The sequence below is a fragment of the Cydia pomonella genome, chromosome 26, assembly GCF_033807575.1.
Source record: "Cydia pomonella isolate Wapato2018A chromosome 26, ilCydPomo1, whole genome shotgun sequence".
Lineage (NCBI taxonomy): Eukaryota > Metazoa > Arthropoda > Insecta > Lepidoptera > Tortricidae > Cydia > Cydia pomonella.
Genome location: NC_084728.1, coordinates 8147386 through 8168473, shown reverse-complemented (window position 1 = coordinate 8168473; position 21088 = coordinate 8147386). Strand labels below are relative to the sequence as shown.

At 37.3% G+C, this 21088-nt stretch overlaps 1 protein-coding gene across 2 annotated transcripts in view; it reads left to right on the top strand.

Moving 5' to 3' along the window:
* Nucleotides 1-2762: 2762 nt before the first annotated feature.
* The window catches only part of LOC133531911 (uncharacterized), a 52056-nt gene continuing 33730 nt past the window's right edge, over nt 2763-21088 (top strand). The window contains exons 1-2 of one of the 2 annotated variants that reach the window (XM_061870324.1): nt 2763-2779; nt 12677-12939. In XM_061870324.1, the coding sequence (XP_061726308.1) occupies nt 12875-12939 (65 nt within the window). In that variant the 5' untranslated portion in view covers nt 2763-2779; nt 12677-12874. Of the gene's footprint in view, nt 2780-12319; nt 12940-21088 lie in introns of those variants that run through there. The other variant, XM_061870325.1, reaches the window with a different exon arrangement.

The following is a 21088-nucleotide window of genomic DNA, read 5'->3' as shown; positions in this document are numbered from 1 at the left end:
CTATCAAGCCGATTTCGTTCAATCATGTATCGAGTACAACCACGGTCTTTGAAATATAATTAATATGAACATATATTTTTCTTGCTTGACTAAAATAAATAGTATTTCTTAAAAAACTGTTTAAGTAACATCAATTTCAAGGACATTGGGTGTTGACTCTTAATGAGGAATAGTTGCGTTTCGTTCGCTACGGAGCGTTAACGATTGGCACTAGGGTTTGCAATATCCGTTCGATTTTATTATTCGGATAATTCGAATCATAAAATTTGTATTATCCGAATATTCGGATATTCATGGGGTTCGCGACTTCTACTACATACTACACTACAGCTCACAGAGCCACTTGTAGTACAGTCGCCATCAGATATACCGGAGCGGCCGAGGTGCTCAAAAATATCTGAACACGCACTCTAACGCCTTGACAATAGAGGCGTGTACAGATATTTGTGAGCACCTTGGCCGCTCCGATATATCTGATGGCGACTGTACATGTGAATAACAATTATAAACGTCCCGATGTCTAGTGCTACCAGACATGAATCGCAGTTCAATGGCCTCTGTCAATGAGATATAATCTCATCGGAGAACTTGTAATTAATCTTCTGACAGTTTGGGAAACTGTTTCGTTGTATTGTTGCATCTTGATAACACGCGATGAGCCGTGTAATCTATAATCTAAAAAAACAATTAACAGAAAGATCAATAATATGACAAGTCATTGACAACGAACAACGAAGTTGCTAATTTCTGAGCCATAAGCAGGGCCCGTACATTTCATGCCGTTGATGCAAAAATGACGTAATTTAACATACAGGCAGCTTTTTAACAACACTATACATTTAGGTAACCTATTGACGCGTAAAAAATTAATACTTGTTACGTAAAATACACTGTTCAAAATCAAAAATATGTATTATTGAATAAACACACCCAACTTGTCAGGAGAAAAAGGCGCGAAATCCAAATTTTCTACGTGAACTCTTCGCCCATATATTTTATAAATTTGTTGCCTTTTTCTACTGACGAGGTCGCTGTGCTAGATTATATGTTTTGTATGAGCTGAAAGCTTTATTAGATCTCTTTGGCTGTATCTCGAATTCCAGATATAGTTTTTTAATAAGTAAGTCTGTCTTAGGTAATTCATAATACCTAGTTCCCACAATGTTGCAAGTGGTATTTATCTCCTTACATCAGCGGCCTTGGTTCCATTTCACCTGATGCCCGGATTGCTAAATAAACAAGATCAACGATTTTTACATCTCACGATATGAAGATCAGTAACATTTACTTGCCACAAAAACTTACAATAGAACTATAGAACGACGAGAAGCCGTGCAGAGGTCAAAAAAGACCATCCATTCCCATTTTTACAAGCTTTTATTTAACTTGCCCTGTTAACGTATGTTAGTTAGTGTAGGTCATTATTATCATCATCATTTTATCCTCGAGTCGCCCACTGTTGAGTGCTGAGCATAGGCCTCTCTTCGTGTATGCCATTTATCCCGATCCTGGGCTACTCTCATCAAGAAGTGTCCCGCGATCTTAGAATCTAAATTTGACCCACTTCCCGATTTCAGATTGAGCTGAAATTTTGCATGCAATGTTATGACGACATGGAGCTGATCTGATGATGGAGACAGGAGGTTGCCATAGGAACTCTGATAAAACAACGCAAACTAATGTGTTTGTATAGGAGTTCTTAGAATTGTCTCGATGAGTATTAGTTGCATGTGGTAAGGAAAATACAGACAGCGATAAAAACCTGTGCCAAAAATTAAAAACTTGCCAAAAACTTATTTCAAACCTACATTCTAGCAGTCCTGGTACTCTTGGCTCACATTCACGGTTACTTCATTTCCATCGCGACACTGCTTCTCATCTTTCTTGCACAGAATACATGGAGATAGATATTTTTTATTACAGACTTATTGTTTCTTTAATAATTTTATTTGGGGGGGGGGGGGGGGGATCTGTCGATACCCCCCGTCAGGGGGGTATGAGGGGCCGCTACCGCCTCTCGGCTGCGGCGGCTGTCGCGGGTCGCTTCCCCACCGACTGGTGGGGTGGTCAGATGGCCGTCATTTGGGGGACGGTGTGTGTGGCTGGTGTGGGTGATTTTATTTTAGGAGATCCTATCTTTCTTTAATGCCGGCTGTACACACTCGTCGAGAGCATCGAGCCGAGAGTCTCGGCACCGCTCCGATCCAATTGGAGAAGAGCGAGACGAGAAGGGAGCAGTATGTACACACAGCAGCATGTCTCGGGGTGTCTTGACGAGCGTGTTCAGTCCACATAATAAATCTGCCGAAATTGTTCAGACGTAAATGCACATTTATATAAATACTATATACGGTGAATTATCAAAATTATAAGAGTAAAAGTAACCAAAGATTTATCGTAGAGTTTACTTACCAAATTCGTGTTAAATAAATAAATATTTAACTTTGATTTCATTACGATCAATATCGCCAAATGCATTTTCGCAGTCGTGTCGCAACGACTAAACGTAAGAGAAAACTTTGCCAAATTCACTAAGACGCGACGACATACCGCTAAGGAAAAACGGGAAACAGAATACCTAATTTCAGTACTCAATCCACAGAGCTCCGGAGCACTCTGAAATCCGTGTAGTGCGTAAACTTTTATGTCTCATTCCCCCGACGTACTATTATTAACTTCCCGAATTTATATTTTCATGATTTCGGTCAGTAGCCGTGTTATTTTAGTGTCTGACTGACGCGCCTTACAGGACTCTGACCGCGTGCTCGACAATCTTACGGTGCCATTTTTAAAAAGTTTACTAATCCGTCTACGGTTTTACTATTTTTCAAGTGACAAGTGTCTGTCAAGTGGCCAGTGTGAATTTCGAAATATGAAGACGGAACAGGAAGCGTTTGAAAATGGAACGACTCGCCTCGTTTCACTTTCGTCAGCCCGCGAAAGTGTTTGGCCAGTTTCGTCTGATCTTCAGATATCTGCTAAGCGCATTTTGTTTGTTGTTTTTAAAAGATTCGACGACGTTTTTTTTTTGTTTTATATTATATGTTAAGGGATACGATGCCTTCGTTTCTACTGTTTGTAGTTATTTATTTAAGTTTAGTTCTTCAATCTATTTTTTTTCTAAACATTCTCGAATTCCTGCGTTGTTAGAATAGAAATATTGTTAGTTTAAAGTCCAAAACATTAAGTATGCTTGAGCGTGGTGCTATAAACAGCGCAAACAAACGTCATATAATGGTAATTTCTGATTACAAAATAGTCGCATTTCTATCTAGTGACTTAATCAACGGGCGACGGAAACGTAGATTATGGAATGTCAAGTACTTTTCTATGCCAATGGAAAGCGTTATGTTTGGTGATTTCCCTAGTTCTGACCTCGCAAAATAGTTTTAGGGAAAGGTTTTCTGACTGTAAGGTCTTGAATTCTTGATACTTTTAATCTTCAGTTGAGTTGGGAAGACAAAAACAAAACTATAGAAGTGGACTCCGCGTAACACACGATGTTAGAGACGAATGCCTACCAGTGAGTTTAGGACTGTTTTTTCATATGGACATATATATTTTATGTATGATTTTCTCTCAAGTTAACCATTGCGGAGGAACCAGTCAATCGCAGCTTGACTAACTTTACGAAACAGAGATGATCATGATATTTACTCATTGTTGCTGGGTAGACCGACGGTAGCAGAATATGCGATAAATTTCCCTATAAGTATTTAAAACTATCATGCCGCAGAGGCAATTATATATCTATAACTCTTCGTTATTGTTGTTCCTATGGTACTACGTGGTACCAGAGAGCCTTTTTCACAAGCTTACGTCTCTCGGTCCCCAACAACACTTCTAAGTTCCCCAACTAACTGTGGCCGTGTCTATGCGACCACATTTAGTTGACTTAAAAGTCTTTACACCACCGTTTCTGGGCGCAATTTATTTTTCCGGCTTATCTGAACCATTTCTTTCTGAAAAGAGTGCCGCCAATTTTTCTCTCTCAAATTCTTTGATTTGTCGAGTCTACTCAACATTAAGTTTAATAGTGTTGGGTAAGACAATAATTTAAAGTTATTTTACTGCCACCGTGGTTGATATCTAGCCTAGTATTTATACACTTAAGGCCTAGTATGTCGGTGTCCTTCTCTCACTCTCATTGACCGTAAGCGTGAGCGAGAGGAAGTGCGTGCCCGGGAGCGCGGATATCATGTTTATTAATTTAATTTTTTTGTACGTTTAAATTTTAAAAAGTAATCGATTCGATACGTTTCTCAAACATGATGTTGCTGATTTTAGAAGCAACTTCATAATTTTAGTTTTTTTGCATAATTTGTTACAAATTTATAAAATGCATTTTAGACTTATGTTCGTGATTTTTTTCTATCGAGCAAGAGTCCAAAACTCAGGTTTCGAATCGATACAGTCCCTCGAGAAAAGCCTCAAGATTGCTTATTAAATTTATGGCAACCTAATCCAAAAAAGCGCAACGACCTTTTTTAAACTCCATTTTCTGAACCTTCACACCTTATGACATCTAGGCATAGGGGGTGCCGGGGGTGAGCATAGGCCTCCTTACTGACAAGCTGTGTGTCTAGTCACCAGCTTATTTTCGTAAACCCAATCATTCCAAAATTGTTCATAAAGTGCATCTTATTTTCGTATCATTTCCTCATTCTAATCTCTGTCGCGGCAGGTGACTGCTTTGGCCCCAGTCCAAGAGATTTAGAATATTGCATCATAGTCATAGATATAACGACGGTTGCAGCCCTTTTGACAAAATTTATGTTCGCGTTTGACAGGGCGTGCATGTCGCGATGGGGAATAAGGAATGCTTTTTAAAATAACGTTCGTCTGCGTTGTTTTGGGGTTATGTCGTTAATAATTAAACGTCAAATAAATAACTCAATTCTTGGGCTTGAACAAGACAAGGCCACGTCTACGGTATGCAATTAGGCGTCCGGTGAAATAAATAAATATTATAAGGATATTCTTACACAAATTGACTAAGTCCCACGGTAAGCCAAGAAGGCTTGCATTGTGGGTACTCAGACAACGATATATATAATATGCAAATACTTAAATACATAGAAAACAACCATGACTCAGGAACAAACATGTGTGCTCATCACACAAATAAATGCCCTTACAGGATTCGAACCCAGGACCATCGGCTTCATAGGCAGGATCGCTAGTGTCGCTACCCACTCGGCCAGATCGGTCGTCAAAAATACGCGTAAGACGTGAAATTGCACGCTACTGTAAACGCTGTATTTTCATAGGAATTCGATGTTGTCACTACCACACTTTGTCGCTAGCTAGAGTTAGCTTAACTGGACTTGGTGCCATGAGATAGGCAACCTAAGAGAAGATGGCAGGATAATATATTTCGCAACGACTGGCCAAAAGTAATTGGAAAAAGTTAATGTTGGGAGAATAATATTTTGGGGTAGAAGTAGAAGCCAAGAAACGATAGAAGCTTTAAAAATGTTTCGTCTTCGTGAATCTGTGATCCGTGGTAATCTTGCCTAAGCCTAATCTCATCTTCATGCGTAATTAATTACGCATAAATAGGTATGCAAAATTTCACGGCGATTGGTTAACGTGATGAATTGAGAAAGCGGACATCGCTTTCGCAATTTATGAAACAATCTGTACACATTTTTTTCAATGATGCAGGTTCAAACTTCAAACCCCGTACCAATGAGTTTTTGGAACTTATGTACGGAATATCATTTGATATTTAGCAGTCGCTTTTCGGTGAAGGAAAACATCGTGAGGAAACCGGATTAATTCAATTTCAATTCAATTTTTTTTTTTTTACACTGAGTTGAAAGGTCAGATAGCAGTCGTTTTCGTAAAAACTAGTGCCTACCTGCCTACGCCAATTCTTGAGATTAGTTGCCAAGTGGACCCCATGCAGGCTCCCATGAGCCGTGGAAAAATGGCGGGACAACGCGAAGAAAAAGAAGATGCCGCATCACACATATTTTTGATCCTATCCTGTTGTTGACTTGCAGAGAATGCTAGTTAGCATTAAGTCTGATGTGAAAAATTACTCTTATTAATCTTATTTGGTCAATAACCACAACCACATTTGTACAATAAGATTAATAAGAGGATAATTGAGTACTTCTACTTTTTTAATTTACTTTATTTTTCTGGTTCGAATTCATATCTATTTATATTATATATTGAATATTTATTCATTTTTATTTATGTTATATATATGCATTATTCTATGGTTATTTTTCTATCTGTGTATATTTGTATCAATGTGTAATCAAAACGTGCATTTCATTAATTTCAGTGCTTGTTAGGGTTGCCAACTATTTTTTGGTGGAATATAGTATTTTCCAGAATAAGACATTAAAAATATAGTACATTTCAAAAAAATATAGTACTTTTAGATAAAATGCTTAACGTAAGTGTAAATACATTTAATCATACTTACTAGCACTCTGTTAAGATTATGGTAACGATTTTAGAGCAAAAATGTAAAATTGATAGATTTAGTCGTTGAAATTGTACTCCTTTTGTTACGCAATATCTAAATAACAAGTATTGGTTTCTATTAGCACGTCTTCTCATTTTGCCTTTTAATAATGAGGTCGCAAGCGTGCGTCCCCAGTAATATGTGACGAGAAGGGACAGTTTTTAAAAATTCATCAAAAAACTATGGTAGTAAATTATACAAAATTATGTATAAGAACAGTTTTAGCAAATGTTGTAGATTGTTTAAGTATCAAAACTACGTTGAAATTAAGTCGATTTTCAGAGAAATAGTCACTTGTTTTGAAGTTAGTTCTGGAGAAAATTGATTACGTCTAACTTTCATTCAAATAACTAAATTCAATTTTATAATAACAAAAATGTAGTTTATTAAAGTTGAAGTACAGGATATGTGTAATACAAAATTACCATTTTTAGCAGTCCAAACTTTACGAAATTTACAAATAAGATCAACAAAATCAGTGCGTTTCGCGCGTTTACCTAAACGACCATCAGAAAAACAATCATTACTAATTAAATGAGTCTATTAAAAAAAAAATATAGGTAACAAGACGCGCTAATAGAAACCAGTACTTGTTATTTCTAATAGTTAACAGAAGTTGTACAATTTCATCGACTAAATCTATGAATTTGACATTGTTGCGACTAAAATCGATAACGGCCTCTTAACTATTCCTTTTGTGTAGACCACTCTCTGTTATCAAAATCATCCTATTCCTAGACTCCAGCTAACATGCCATCAGTTAGTCATATATGTAAAACTGCTCACTCGTCATCTCATACGCCCAGTAATAATAAAGAGTAAAAAAAAATCTTTTTAATAACAATATTTATTTAAAGATAAATTTATATTTTTTATTTAGCTTTGTGCACTTTTTAGTAATGTCTAATTTTTAATAAAATGAGACAACGATTCAGTAAATTCATACTGAATATTTATGACAATTTAATAGCTCACTTTTTATTGAATTTATGTCAGCCCTGTTGCATTCCTCACGCCATTTTGTCTTCATACTTGAAATAATTTTATTTGATTAGAATTAAATTGATAATCGATCTTGAACAAATTAGAAGGATGTCGAAAATATAGTATTTTAGCGTACTATATATTTTTTCAACAGTATATAGTACAGAGAGCCAAAATATAGTACAATACTATATAATATAGTACGGTTGGGAACCCTAGTGCTTGTACACTTTTGTTTGTGTTTGTCATTCATTCACCGTTACTTCTGTTTTACTCATTTCCTCAAAGGTTAACTGGAAGAGATCCCATACAGGGATAAGTTCGCCTTTGTTGTATTTAATTTACTCTGTAACTGTGTTTTTCGTGTTTTTAATTCTAAGTATATACCAGGGGCGGCGGGTCCATACAACTCGATTCCCACCGGCTTGCCTAAAATTTATTGCTACATAAACCAAACTTATATATTATCATTAAAATTAAAAATATATCCATAATGAAAACACTACGTATTACATTACCTTGTAATTGATAACACGATTTACTAAAGCACTAATCATAACAGGCGCGCGAAGTGAAGCTAAGCTTGACTATTCATGCGCCACTACACAGATACGAAAACTCACGCACACGCTCAAGAAGTTTGCTATAGAGAGTCCACGCGAATGAGCTTCAAAGCAACTCGGTCTTGTATCGGGTTATTCATTTGAATAAAAACCTTAAACGTAATAGCATAAGGTTTATATTGGAAAAATGCACGCACATATTCATAAAGTCCGCGAGCACTGAGGGGCCTACCGCGAACACCGTAGTACGCAAATTGCGGGCTACTTTCTCTTTTACTCCAATGGCGTAATTAGGGTGAAAGAGAAAGATGCTCGCAATTTGCGAACTTCGGGGTACGCGGTAGGCCCTCTGTACACGGCCGCGATAACGTCAGTTATTATAACATACTGCTTCATTTGAATTTAAACCTTAAATACAAACAGGTAAGATTTATATTGGAGTGTAATGTTCACAATTTTGAATCGAGTGGCGTTTGCCGCGCGAATGCTTAATATTGCCATACAAAAACATTGAATTGAATAAATGGGTAAAATTGTACAGTATTTTGCTATCATTGATAACAATTTTTGTAAAATCCTTTAAAAAAAATGATGACTTTTAATAGAAAAATCCAAGAATCTTATATAGTCTCAAGTTTAATAATTTGATAAAGAACGTTTCTTTAAAGAAAGTACTGTTTTAAGAATTTGTGTGTTTGTGAAGACTCCCGGTTGTTACCAAGGCTTGTTGTTATTATTAGAGTTTTAAATGTTTTTATGTGATTTTACTTACGATTTTACGTGCACAAATTTATATATAAAGTTACTAAACCAGTGATATTTTGTATGTTGTGTGCATAATAGTATGGCAAAGGTGGTTATACACTAACTGCAAAAGGTCGCGCCCAAGGACACACCTAGCGCACGCCTCACTTTTATCATGAAAAAAAAAGTACAAAATGTTAAGGTGTTTTTTTGTTCAGAGTTGCCTAGCCAGAATTTTGACGCGCCGCTACTGGTATATACATACATACATATAATTAAGGAGATAACCTCAAAGCTTGTTTAAGTTCCATAAACATTACCGATGAATCATTTAAACTAAGTTTTTACGAGTTCTCAGTTCGTTAAATTTCAACAGAATTAGTTTCCACATTATTCAGTTTATTTTCTTACTTTTAGTAGTTTTAAATTGTAAAGTTTTGCTGCAGGGTTTCAGTCTTCATGTTTATAAATGGAAGCTTAAGTTCATAGGCGATGCTTTGTTGGCATTACTGTATTCTGTTCCTGTGGTGTGTAATCTTTTGACCGTAGTCACATTAAACCAATAGATAGGTAAGATAGGTTGCTTCAGATATCCGAAGGATAAACTGACCAGGAATAGAAGCCCCGCTTTACGGGGCTTCGTCAACTCGGGGAACGAGACAAAGATTTTCACGATTCGCGATATGCCTAAGATAATCCCGATTTGTCTGATCTTACAATCAGCCGCCGATACATATATCTGTTTGGATTTTCTAACAGTTACTTTGTGTAGATATGTGAAGATGCATACAATGCCTATATGTTTATGATGCTATAATGGAAATTACTTGCGAAGAAAGTCGCTACTTAGGCTAACGGTTTCATTAATTAAGTATTTGACTGAAAGATATATTTTTCCACGGCGTGCGCTGTCATCGCTTTTAAATAGAGATGTGCCGACTACGGTTTTGGCCGACTAGCCGACTAGCCGACTAGTCGGCAGTCAGGTGGCCGACTAGTCGGCCGACTAGTCGGCGTAGCCGACTATGGTCTTCGCCTAAGTTCGGGCGTAATCGGAAACGTTCGGGTCGCCTGATTCGCTGCCGCACGTGGTTGCGTTTTCATGTTTTGACTAGTTTTGTTTACCTTTCCGATTCACTTGTTGCTCCGGTGTGTTATTATTAGAAAAACATACATAACGAATCGTAATTGTTGTTTAAAAGTTTAAATAAACAAGTAGTGATCTTTATAAACATTATGACTAAAAGAAAATCACGCGTGTGGACATTTTTTGACGATGTTGAAGATGATTCAAGTAAAGTGAAGTGTAATCAATGCCAAGTACTTATTTCGCGAGGTGGACTGGGTAAATCGGCAAACACTTCGAGTATGGTGGTTTTTTTATTTTATTTCCTTATTTTTTTGGAAGATCTAGGCAGCCGACTATTCGGCTCATTTTGCCGACTAGTCGCCGACTAGTCGCCGACTATAAATGTGGCCGGATAGTCGGCTTTCCCGACTAGTCGGCGACTAGTCGGCACATCTCTACTTTTAAAGTCTGTCGAGCCATTTCCGTCAGTAGAAAAAGGCAGCAAATTTACTATACCGTGTATTTCGGATAAAGCGCATTAAATAAAGCACTCCTATAGTGAACACCCCTATAATGGAACAGGCACCAGTAATGGGATAGTATAGATAAATCCTCTAAAACAAGTATTTACCATCAGTTTTTAAACAATGACATTTTACCATAAATAAGAGCCAAAGGGCTGCTTCAGTTTAATTATTCATTGATATTTGTGAGTTTGAAAATGAATGACGCCGTACATCCCATGACTGGAGCAAAAAACCATTGTTTTAATTGGTTAATAATATTGTAACCAATTGCAGTAACTTTCATTAAATACATAGAAAACATAGAGGACGAATTGGACATCCAACTTTTATAGTATTTTATGCATCAGTTGTATAAGAAGGGTCAAAAAAGGCGAGTGGCGTTAGTTAGTACGCCACGAGAATTTTTTGACCTACTTATACAACGTTGCATACAATATTTTTCCTACGAGTCAACAAAAATAAATCTTAATTTAGGTAAACAAATTACAGCAAAAGTATATAGCCAAGATGTGCGAGCATACCTTGTTAAAACGCGCCCGGCCCGCCCCGGGCCGCGGCCGGCCGGTCGGCGACACCTCGTAACTCATGAGGCCCTGGTACTTGCTACTTGCTAAATTAATTTTTTGGACAGTTTTTTCTCAATTTTGGCCACCGTAGCCTACGGAGACTAACAAGCAACGCTAAGCGGTCTTCGTAGTCTATGGGTGTTGCTATATTACGGGTGTCACATGCGTGTTTCTGATTTATAAAGTAATTATTTTTAGTATGCAACCAAATGAATATTTTGTAAGTTGGCATCAATGCACTTAGTTTAAAACTGTATTCGTTTTGGTTTTGTTAGGTTGGTAGCCATTAATCGCAGTAACATTATAGCTTATAAAAGCACAAGAGCTTTTATGAGGAATAGACAATATAGACTTTTCTTGAAATCTTTTATGTATGTTCTTATATTCGTGTTAATGAATGCATAAATGACAGATAACAGTAGAGGAGTAGGAAAAAGCATAAAGCGGTAGAAATTTTACAGATGTCGGTGAAATATCAAGAATACTCCAATTCTCCTGTTAAAAGTCCCATGATTGGTGACGTTAAAAGTACTGTGATACGTCTCAAAATTTTCAAATGTTAAATATTTATGGATATTACAACAATGGTTACTGAAATTTCAAACCGAAATCTTAAAAACGTCAACCCTTCAGTCTTCTCCTTTAGTTCGTATTGTTTACTATTTTCTATTTAGACAAAACTGGAAGTAAATCCTAATATATAATTTCCTAAAATACATTTTACATTTGATTGGAATACCGCTGAAAGCTCGTCGACTATCCCCGTTTCACCATTTCGTGTTATAAATATAGATCTGTATGACTCACGCGATTGTTCAAATCTATCTGTTGACTCCAAAAAAATATACACAACTTTGAATCTTATCCTCTAGTAATAAGTTTCAAAATGCAAACATATTATTATACGTAAGTGTATTTAGTCTTCCGCCTTTTTACTTTGGTCGCGAATTAATCGGATTCAGATCGATTTTACTGTCTCTATGGTTACATATTCGTGTTGTTTTTGTTTTTGGGTTCATTTGGCTGAATGATTTCCTTATTTAAAATGCTATTCTTTTTGTTGGAACCAAATAAACCGATTGAGAGAATCTATTTTGAGAATTTCGATTATTTTAAGGACATTGTTTGATTCTTTTAACACTTAATTTAATGTATTTGTTCAGGTACATCTATTACACTAGCAATTAAGCCAAACTCTGTCAGTAGAAGAAGACGCGTAATATAAAATGTGTAGTTAATATTCTGATCTTTGTAATGGGTATTGTTTTAAACACCAATGTTTTTAAGGATGCTGGATGAACATTCAACAGCTGCTTCGTTTTGTGTAGCATGTTTAATCTTACTACTTCAATTCTACACTCATTTTAAATGAAAACTTTCATTTTCTAACACTCTCCGTTGATACTCAAAATAAACATCCACATGCATTTCTCGCAATGTGCATCCAGCTTTTTTTTACGGCTTCTAAATTTGAACGTGGCCACGCGCCAGTCTCGGCGCATGCGTCCAACGAGCACCATTCGAATTTTGAATATTCTAATTCCTATTTTGAATATTTCGAATTCCTTTTCCGTCGATATAAGTATAAGATTGGTAAATATGGGGTGACAATGTAAATAACGTTTCGTTTTACGCAAATAAATCTGCTTGTTTGTTTTTATGTCTAATAATTTGGTCTTTTGGCGAAATTCTTTGTTCTAATTAATATTTCGATTATTATTAATTGTTTTCTCTAACAGAGCCCATGCGTTGAGTCCTGTTTGGTACCGGCCAGAGACACCGTTCCAAATTTAAACTCGTTCATTGTTCAAATAAAGAACATCAATTATCTAATGATTAGTGATAACTGGCCAGTGTTAAGTGAATTGTGAAAGACGTTGGACCAAATAAGTGTTGTGTTTTAGTGTTAATGATTGTTAAGGATTCTTTGAGTGAAAATGGGGAAAAAGAGAAAGAATAGCGCTAAGAAAGGAGGCAACAGATTTTTTCGCTGGATCAGGAGGTAATAATTTTTTTTTTCGAATGTGTTCTGTTTTTTTATGTGTGATTAACAAAGAAAGGAACTGAAATTATGCACTTTGAAAGTAATTGTTACGTTGTGTTTCATATTATTTTATTTTTATAAACCACAACGTGTATATTCTAATATGTACTTACAAATAAATGTCTAAAGACTCTCAAGGGAATGGTCTTTACGAGGTGCAGGTTCGATTCCTACTTTAAAGTCCGTCTGAGCTAACTCCGCGCCTATTGACAGAAAAAAGTGTAACAGTGTCACCATGAAAATCATTGGAATTTTCAAGTTTATGGTAACACTGCTGCACTTTGTCACTGAAAAGTCTGTGCAGAGTTTAGGTAAGTTCAGACGGGACAATTTTTCACACAATCTGATCAAATTGACTTTTTAATCAGGACGTGAGGACGCAAAAATGAAATTGGCTCGATCCCACTTGATTCGATTGTACGATTACGATATTTATGACCAAATGGAGATACGGACGCAAGAATGGCATTTTTCGACGCTAGTATGCGCGTTTGGGGGCTTTGTATTTTTCAAGCTCTCGAATCTTGCCATAAATAAAAAATTGATGATTAAATTGTATACGTGTGGACGCTAGATGGGATTGACGCCAATTTGTATTGCTCAAATTGGTCAATTTGATCATCCCGTCTGAACGGGCCTTTAGCTCGGTCTGACTACCATTATGTTGGCACAAAGTACTAGTTTGTCAAGTGAAAAATGAACTAGTTCTATTTGCGTGAACTAACAGTTGTGTTGATTAATTAGCTGTCTTAACTGCATGTTTTTGTCTGTAAACATTATGTTAACTCGGTCGTAAATTAGTTTTTGCGTGTTTTATAATGAAATTAGTCAAATGTAACAACAGTGAAAAAAGGTTGCCAATTATGTTTAAAGCGGTTTATACATGCGTTATTTACAATTATAAGTAAGATTCTATTCCTTACAATTAATTTATCTGAAATCTAAAGTGTAAGTTTAATGGGATTTTAATAAAGAATTAGTAATAGTCCACGTATAATGTAGGGTTCCGTAATTTAATTTGATTTGAAATCAGGACGTATTTTCGTGGTACTCCTTTTCCGAAAACCGTTTTGCCTATTTTTCTTTAATAACTTTCGTTTAAAGATATTTTCAAATGCCCGGGACAAAAAGGTGGATGATACGAGTTTTCACTCTACGAAATACTTGTGTTGCCTTAATCTAGGTTCCTTAATCCAATAAAGCCTAGTTTTCCCTGTGGGTTGGAAGGTCAGACTGCAGTCGCTTTCGTAAAAACTAGTGTCTACGCCAAATCTAGGGATTAGTTGCCAAGCGGGCCCCGAGGCACAGACAACGCGAGGAAGATGATGCCTTAATCTGGGTTTCGCTTGATCTCGCCCTTGGTAAGTCGGAGTTTCCCCTTATCCACTATTAGAGCAGAACGCTGTGTACATACAATTTGTACACCCGCCTAAAACCTACAATTTTCCGCTGAATACGTCAGCAGTTCAGGCGTGAAATGGAACGTGCGGCCACGCTGCCCGGAACCGTTCGAAAGCTATCAATTATAAAATGAAACGATTTTTTTTTAAGTCTATCTATCTATCTTTATTATTAGGCAACTACGGAAGGTGGAGATAAGGAACGAAATCTCCATGTACCAAAAATTGTCATCAAAAAACTTTAAATAGGTGGCGCTACAATACCTAGAGTACTTGAACAAAAAAATCAAATCATAGACAGAGCAATTCACTCCGTCAATAACGCCTAGGTTCTTAGCTACTCTAGCGCTACTCTGGAGAGATTTGGAACTATTATTTAATTTATAGCTGACAGCTGGACACTTTTGCAACAGTTCTACCATAAGAGATGCCACTCCTCTTAATTCCACACTCCATATAGGCAACGAATGGCCCATAGACAAATACCTTAAAAGTGTCAGGAACCACCGGAATTTGACATCCTTCGGCCAAAATACCGATACGACCTTCAAGAAAAGAGCGTACTCGCGGTAATTTAAAAAAAGTCTATGAGTCCATCTGTTAGTTCGCTGCATCTCTGGCAAAATTCTTCTGACACGCGTCCTGCGTGTCAGAAGAATTTTCGACAAATTTCGATGTTTGCCATTGCAGGCTGACGGCAAAGAATAACAACAAAATATCGCTTCTTTTTTTAGTTTCTTAAGTGGCCCACTGATTACTAATTCGCCGGACGATATCGGCCTGTAAGTTATTCGCGATTGTCAGCTTTTGCGAATAACGGACAATCCTTATCCTATTTATAGTAAGTATGGAGTGTGGAATTAAAAGGAGTGAAAACTCTTATGCTAGAACTGTTGCAAAAGTATCCGGCTGTCCGCTAAAAATAGTTCCAAATCTCTCCAGAGTAGCGCTAGAGTAGCTCAGAGCCTAGGCGTTATTGATGGAGTGAAGTGCGCTGTCTATGATTTGATTTTTTTGTTCAAGTATTCTAGGTATTGTAGCGCCACCTATTTAAGGTTTTTTGATGACACTTTTTGGTACATGGAGATTTCATTTCTTACCTCCATCTCCCATAATAGTAAGTCTTAGCTCGATGATTTGTCATTATCATACGTATGTCGCCGTACAATGACAATGGCTCAGTTCTGTAATCTGTAATTGCCTATTGTGGGGCATCCGGTCCGCAAGGACTTGTACTGGCGTCTCAGCATCTATGGGCACAGTTATATAAAAGTCTAATCCCTGATAATTTTGCACAATATGTGAAAGTAACTCTTGTCTATGTGTTGCCATTCCTCTTAACTCTTACACCGTAGAACAGATTTAGAAATAGGATATAGGACAGTTTTTATTATAGTAAACACCCCTATAATGGAACAGGCACCAGTAATGGGATGGTATTCATGGTATAGACCAATCCTGTAAACAAGTTTTTACCATCAGTTTTTAAACGCTGACAACATTTAACCATAAACACGAGCCTAAGAGCTGCTTCAGTTTAATATTTCATTGATAGTTTGAAAATTAATGACGCCATACATCCCATGACTGGAGCAAAAAACCATAGTTTTAATTGGTTATTAATATTGAAACCAATTGCAGCAGCTTTGATTAAATACATAGAAAACATAAAAGACGAATAGGACATTCAACTTTTAATGCATAATGCGGGTGTCGGTGAGATGTGAAAAATACTCCAAATTTTCTCTGAAATGTCCCATGATTGGAGCTGTTTAAGATATATCTTTACAACAAGAGTTAAAAAAAAATACTTAACAGTATGGTATAAATAAGCGATGAAATGGACTACAATTGCGACATCTTGAACTAATACGATACGATGGACGACGGCCCTGAGACACACCTTCGGTTATAAAGGAAACGCATATATCTCTACATCTACATCTACCTACCATGTAATGACTCAATCTGACTCAATTCGGACTGTCTATAAGAATGACATTAACATTAAAAATATTCCCTTTTTATTTAAATAAATAGAAAAAGCGTTTGTTAAATAAAACTAAATTGAAAACGCAACCAGCATCTAAATTCACAGCGCAGGCTTCGTCAAAAGCATAGGTAATAAACAGAATCCGCAACAAACATCGTCCAATCTACATAAGTGATAATCCATCACAAGCTTCGCCAAAAATGTACAAGATAAAATCCGCAACAAGCGTTGTCCAAAAATCTCCCCGTTAATCCCCGAGATGGCACGTACCCGGCGCAAAAGTTCCAAATATGCTGGCCGCATTACCGCGCTGTACTGCCAGTGATATTTGCTGGACCAGGTATGAGCCAGCAAAATATTGTTATAGCTTCGTGTCATTCCAATGGAGAAGACGACTGTCAATTTGATTTTCTATGATGATATCATCGATGTCATCATTTCATAGAAGTATGACGTTTAAAATAACACTTGCACAGTCTGGGCCATTAAAAATCGTTGCAGACTTATCTTGGTCTAAGTCTACATATCTACCATGTAATGTCTCAATCTGACTCAATGCGGTTGCGGGCTGTCAATAATATTGGTATTAACATTAAGACATTAAAATAATAATATTGTTATACCTTCGTTTCATTCTAACGGAGAAGGCAACTGCCAATTTTTTTTTTATACTAGTCGGTGGCAAACAAGCACACGGCCCGCCTGATGATAAGCAGTCTCCGTAGCCTATGTACGCCTGCAACTCCACCGTTGTAACATGCGCGTTGCCGACCCTTTAAAAATCAGTACACTCCTTTTTTGAAGAACCCCATACTGTAGACCCTCGTGAATGTACACTTACTTATACCTGGATAATGAATATTGTTCGTGCAGCTATGCTCATGTTGACTAAAAAAGGGGAAAGCCATAATAAATATCGTGTAGGATTCATTAAAAAAATGTATTCAGAATTAGCAACTCATCAAACAAGAAAGAGATTAAAAAGTCATCCCTATTATTAATCTAATTATACATCGTACATACTTTATAGCATTTTATCACGAGCTATGCCATACCGTTTTGGAGAAAAACAACAAAAAGTTAGCTTTTATTATAGTCCTTAAATTTATCGAGACAAGTATTATTATTGCTTGGCTTAGCTTCTTTTATATTGGTTTTTCTGCACCATCTGTTACCTTAGAATCATCACACCATAGCACGTGTTAAACCCGTAAACCATTCCCCCCTTATTTAAATCGACAATCATTAGAATCAATCCAATTTAAGCCCAATTTCTAGAGCAATACGAGCATCAACAATTTCATTGCCCTGGTAAAGCAACTGTACCTGCTTTACAACTGACTAATACATTCAAATACAACTAAAATGGACTTTATGATAAGAAGAATAAGATAGTTTAGAGCTGCTTTTATAAGGTACAAAAACTGTACCACTTAAACTTCCGTTAAAACGACGACATTGCCTCACTTGGTCGTACTTCGTCCATTGCCGCAAACGTTAGCGAGTCAAACGCCCGTTTCGTTCTTAGTGAAGCGTTGGACACCATAGCGCAGGTGAAAAACGTAAGTGTTCCATGGAAATTGGTTTAATAGGCAATTGAATGTACACGTCATAGTGTCGGAACGCCTACGCCGCGGCGGTCGTGCGCAAGAGTCGATTTCTAAGAGAAATTCCGAGTTTGAAGTCGGTGTACCCAAAGGCAAGGTTTTTGGACCGCTCTTGTTCCCATAATTACTTTACAGTACTGTTGTTTTAGTGTGAACGAATTTGTGTTTTAGAAGTTTTTTACAAATGAGTGATTCGACATGAATGAAATGTGTAAGTATTTTTGTGTTTGTTTAATGAATACTTGATAATGCCCAAATATGGAAATTTGGAGTCCAGTTTTAGTTATAATTTTTTTATGCGCTTGTAGACCTAATATTGCAACATTTTTAACGGTTTTTATTTCGGCTCGTAAAGATAAGTATATCTACTAATTTCATAGAAAAAACGGCATATTTTTCCTTCTTATTTCCTTTGTAGAAAATGTTTAAGTATGGATTAAATATAACTATATACTTTAGGTTATGGGTTATGGATCGTCAAAGGCATAAATCTGTGGCCCTAGTGAAAAAGGGTACAAGTCTCTGGCAGCGCAGGTGTAAAGGGGTGTAACTTCCACGTAACACTTATGCCCTTATACACCTAAACTGCCAGAGACTTGTACCCTTTTTCACTAGGGCCACAGAAATATACTTTTCCAAAACAATAAAGGACACTTTATGCTGTTTTCAATAAAATGGTATTTTTGTACCAGGATGGCAATCGAACACCATAGCCTATGGGCGCTTGCAAATCCACAAGTATCACACGTTATCGTCTTTAGCTACGTAGATAATTCTCATAAATGGTAGGGGAGTTCAGAAGGGGGTTTTTCAAGGTATCCAACTTATCTGACACAGTCGAGTATTGCAAGACGGCGGTTTCTTGCATCTTCTAACATTCACTACAAGCTTGCGTCACTTCCGAATCGTCAGTATTTCGAATGGGAGCATTTGTAGGGTCCACTTAAAATCCTCTTTGAATATCTGACGCGCTTGACTTTTTTTTCTAACTTTGTACTCTTCCGTATGACTACCCTGACCATGTAAACCAGCAGATTAACATACCCTTGTTATCAGGGACATGTTGACGACTGAAACTACCAATATCTGATGCGCTGGAGTAACTCACTCGCTCGTTTTTTTTTACATTTTTAATAATCTGTACACGTTTCCTGACTACTTGAATAGAAAACATTGTATTATAAATAAATATTATAGGACATTATTACACAAATTGACTAAGTCCCCCAGTAAGCTGAAGAAGGCTTGTGTTATGGGTACTGAGACATATATGGTGTATAATATATAAATACTTAAATATATAGAAAACACCCATGACTCAGGAACAAATTGCCGAGCTCTTCACACAAATAAATGCTCTTACCGGGATTTGAACCCAGCACCATCGGCTTTATAGGCCACTACCCCCTATAGATCAAACTGTTCTTCAATATAACATTTTGTTCTTCCAATCATCCAATCTTACGAATCCAATAGGTCTCTACAGACTACAACGCTCGTGTAACTACAAATTTACCATCTCCGGGTCCCCTGCTAGGTATATAAGTCTGGGGTCCTACCGCGAATACAGAAATTCGCAAATTGCGGGGATCTTTCTCTTTTACTCGTACTAAGACGGAATTAGAGTGATAGAGAAAAATGCCCGCAATTGACGAACTTCGATTTTCGCGGTAGGCCCCCTGAAGCCATATCAGACATTGCACATACATCATACGACTCAAGCAGCCAGACGACGCTTTAGTATTCTTTAGAAACCTCTCATTCACATGTTAACAGTACCTTTGAAGAAAATTTGAACTCTATTCATTTGTAATAAAGGCGACGATTTGTAGGTTATGCAAATGATGAATCACTATTGAAACGCTCTAAAGTGAAATTTCAATAGCGTCAATACGCATAACTCACGCAGCTCGCAGGGCTGACACTTCGGATCAAAATAAATAAATACTTAAGTATTATGGGGCAATATTATACAAATCGACGTAGTTCCACAGTAAGCTCAATAAGGCTTGGTAAATAAGGCAATATACAGGCAAGGAAAACATCCATAACTCAGGAACCTGTGATAAACATACAAATGAATGCTCTTGCCAGGATTCGAACCCGGAAGCAGAACCTCCAGCTTCGCAAAATACATAGTGGCTCAAATAACGCCACAGGCTTGCATTTCGTCTTGACAATTTTACAGGTAATAAATAGTATACAGGGAATACATTGATATCTGATAAATAGAAACAATACGAGTATGAACTATCAGCCGCGAGACCCGAGGTCACAGCCTAAGAATAGTTCGCACTCCCACTACTACTAAAGCTGCATATCATTCTTTGTCCAACCGTGTCGTGGCGGCTTGGAACCGTTTACCGGATAGTGTTGTAACTGCTCCCTCGGTCAATGTTTTTAAAAACAGATTGGACAAGTGGCTTTTAAACAATAAGTTAGACTGATGTTACTTAGTGATGTGATACGACTTTACAAACTTTGAACTGTATAATACAGGACACTGTGTGACATAGGCTCATCAGCTAAATAGCTGCTCGCCTATAATTATATAATAATAATAATAATAAACCTGGCGCAAACCTGTGGTACTAAGTACTGCGGATCGCAGGGCGGCATGGGAGAGTAAGGTGCTACACGGGCGGTTCTACAAGGCCCTCACGGGACCTGACGTGGACCTGCTCGCGTCGGTGAACTGGTTACGATTCGGGGACCTCTTCGGAGAAACCGAGGGTTTTGCCTGTGCAATTGCGGACGAAGTTATGATGACGAACAACTATCGGAAGTATATCCTGAAGGACGGTACGGTCGACATTTGTCGGGCATGCCGCCGTCCCGGAGAGTCACTCAGGCATATCATTTCCGGTTGTTCTCATCTTGCTAACGGTGAGTACTTGCACAGACATAATCTCGTAGCCAGAATTATTCACCAGCAACTTGCTCTTCTATACCGCCTTGTGGACCGCGAAGTACCGTACTACAAGTACTCACCTGCGCCAGTTCTCGAAAATGGTCGTGCCACGCTCTATTGGGATCGATCTATTATCACTGACAGGACTATTGTAGCCAATAAGCCTGACATCGTGATAATAGATCGATCGCAACGC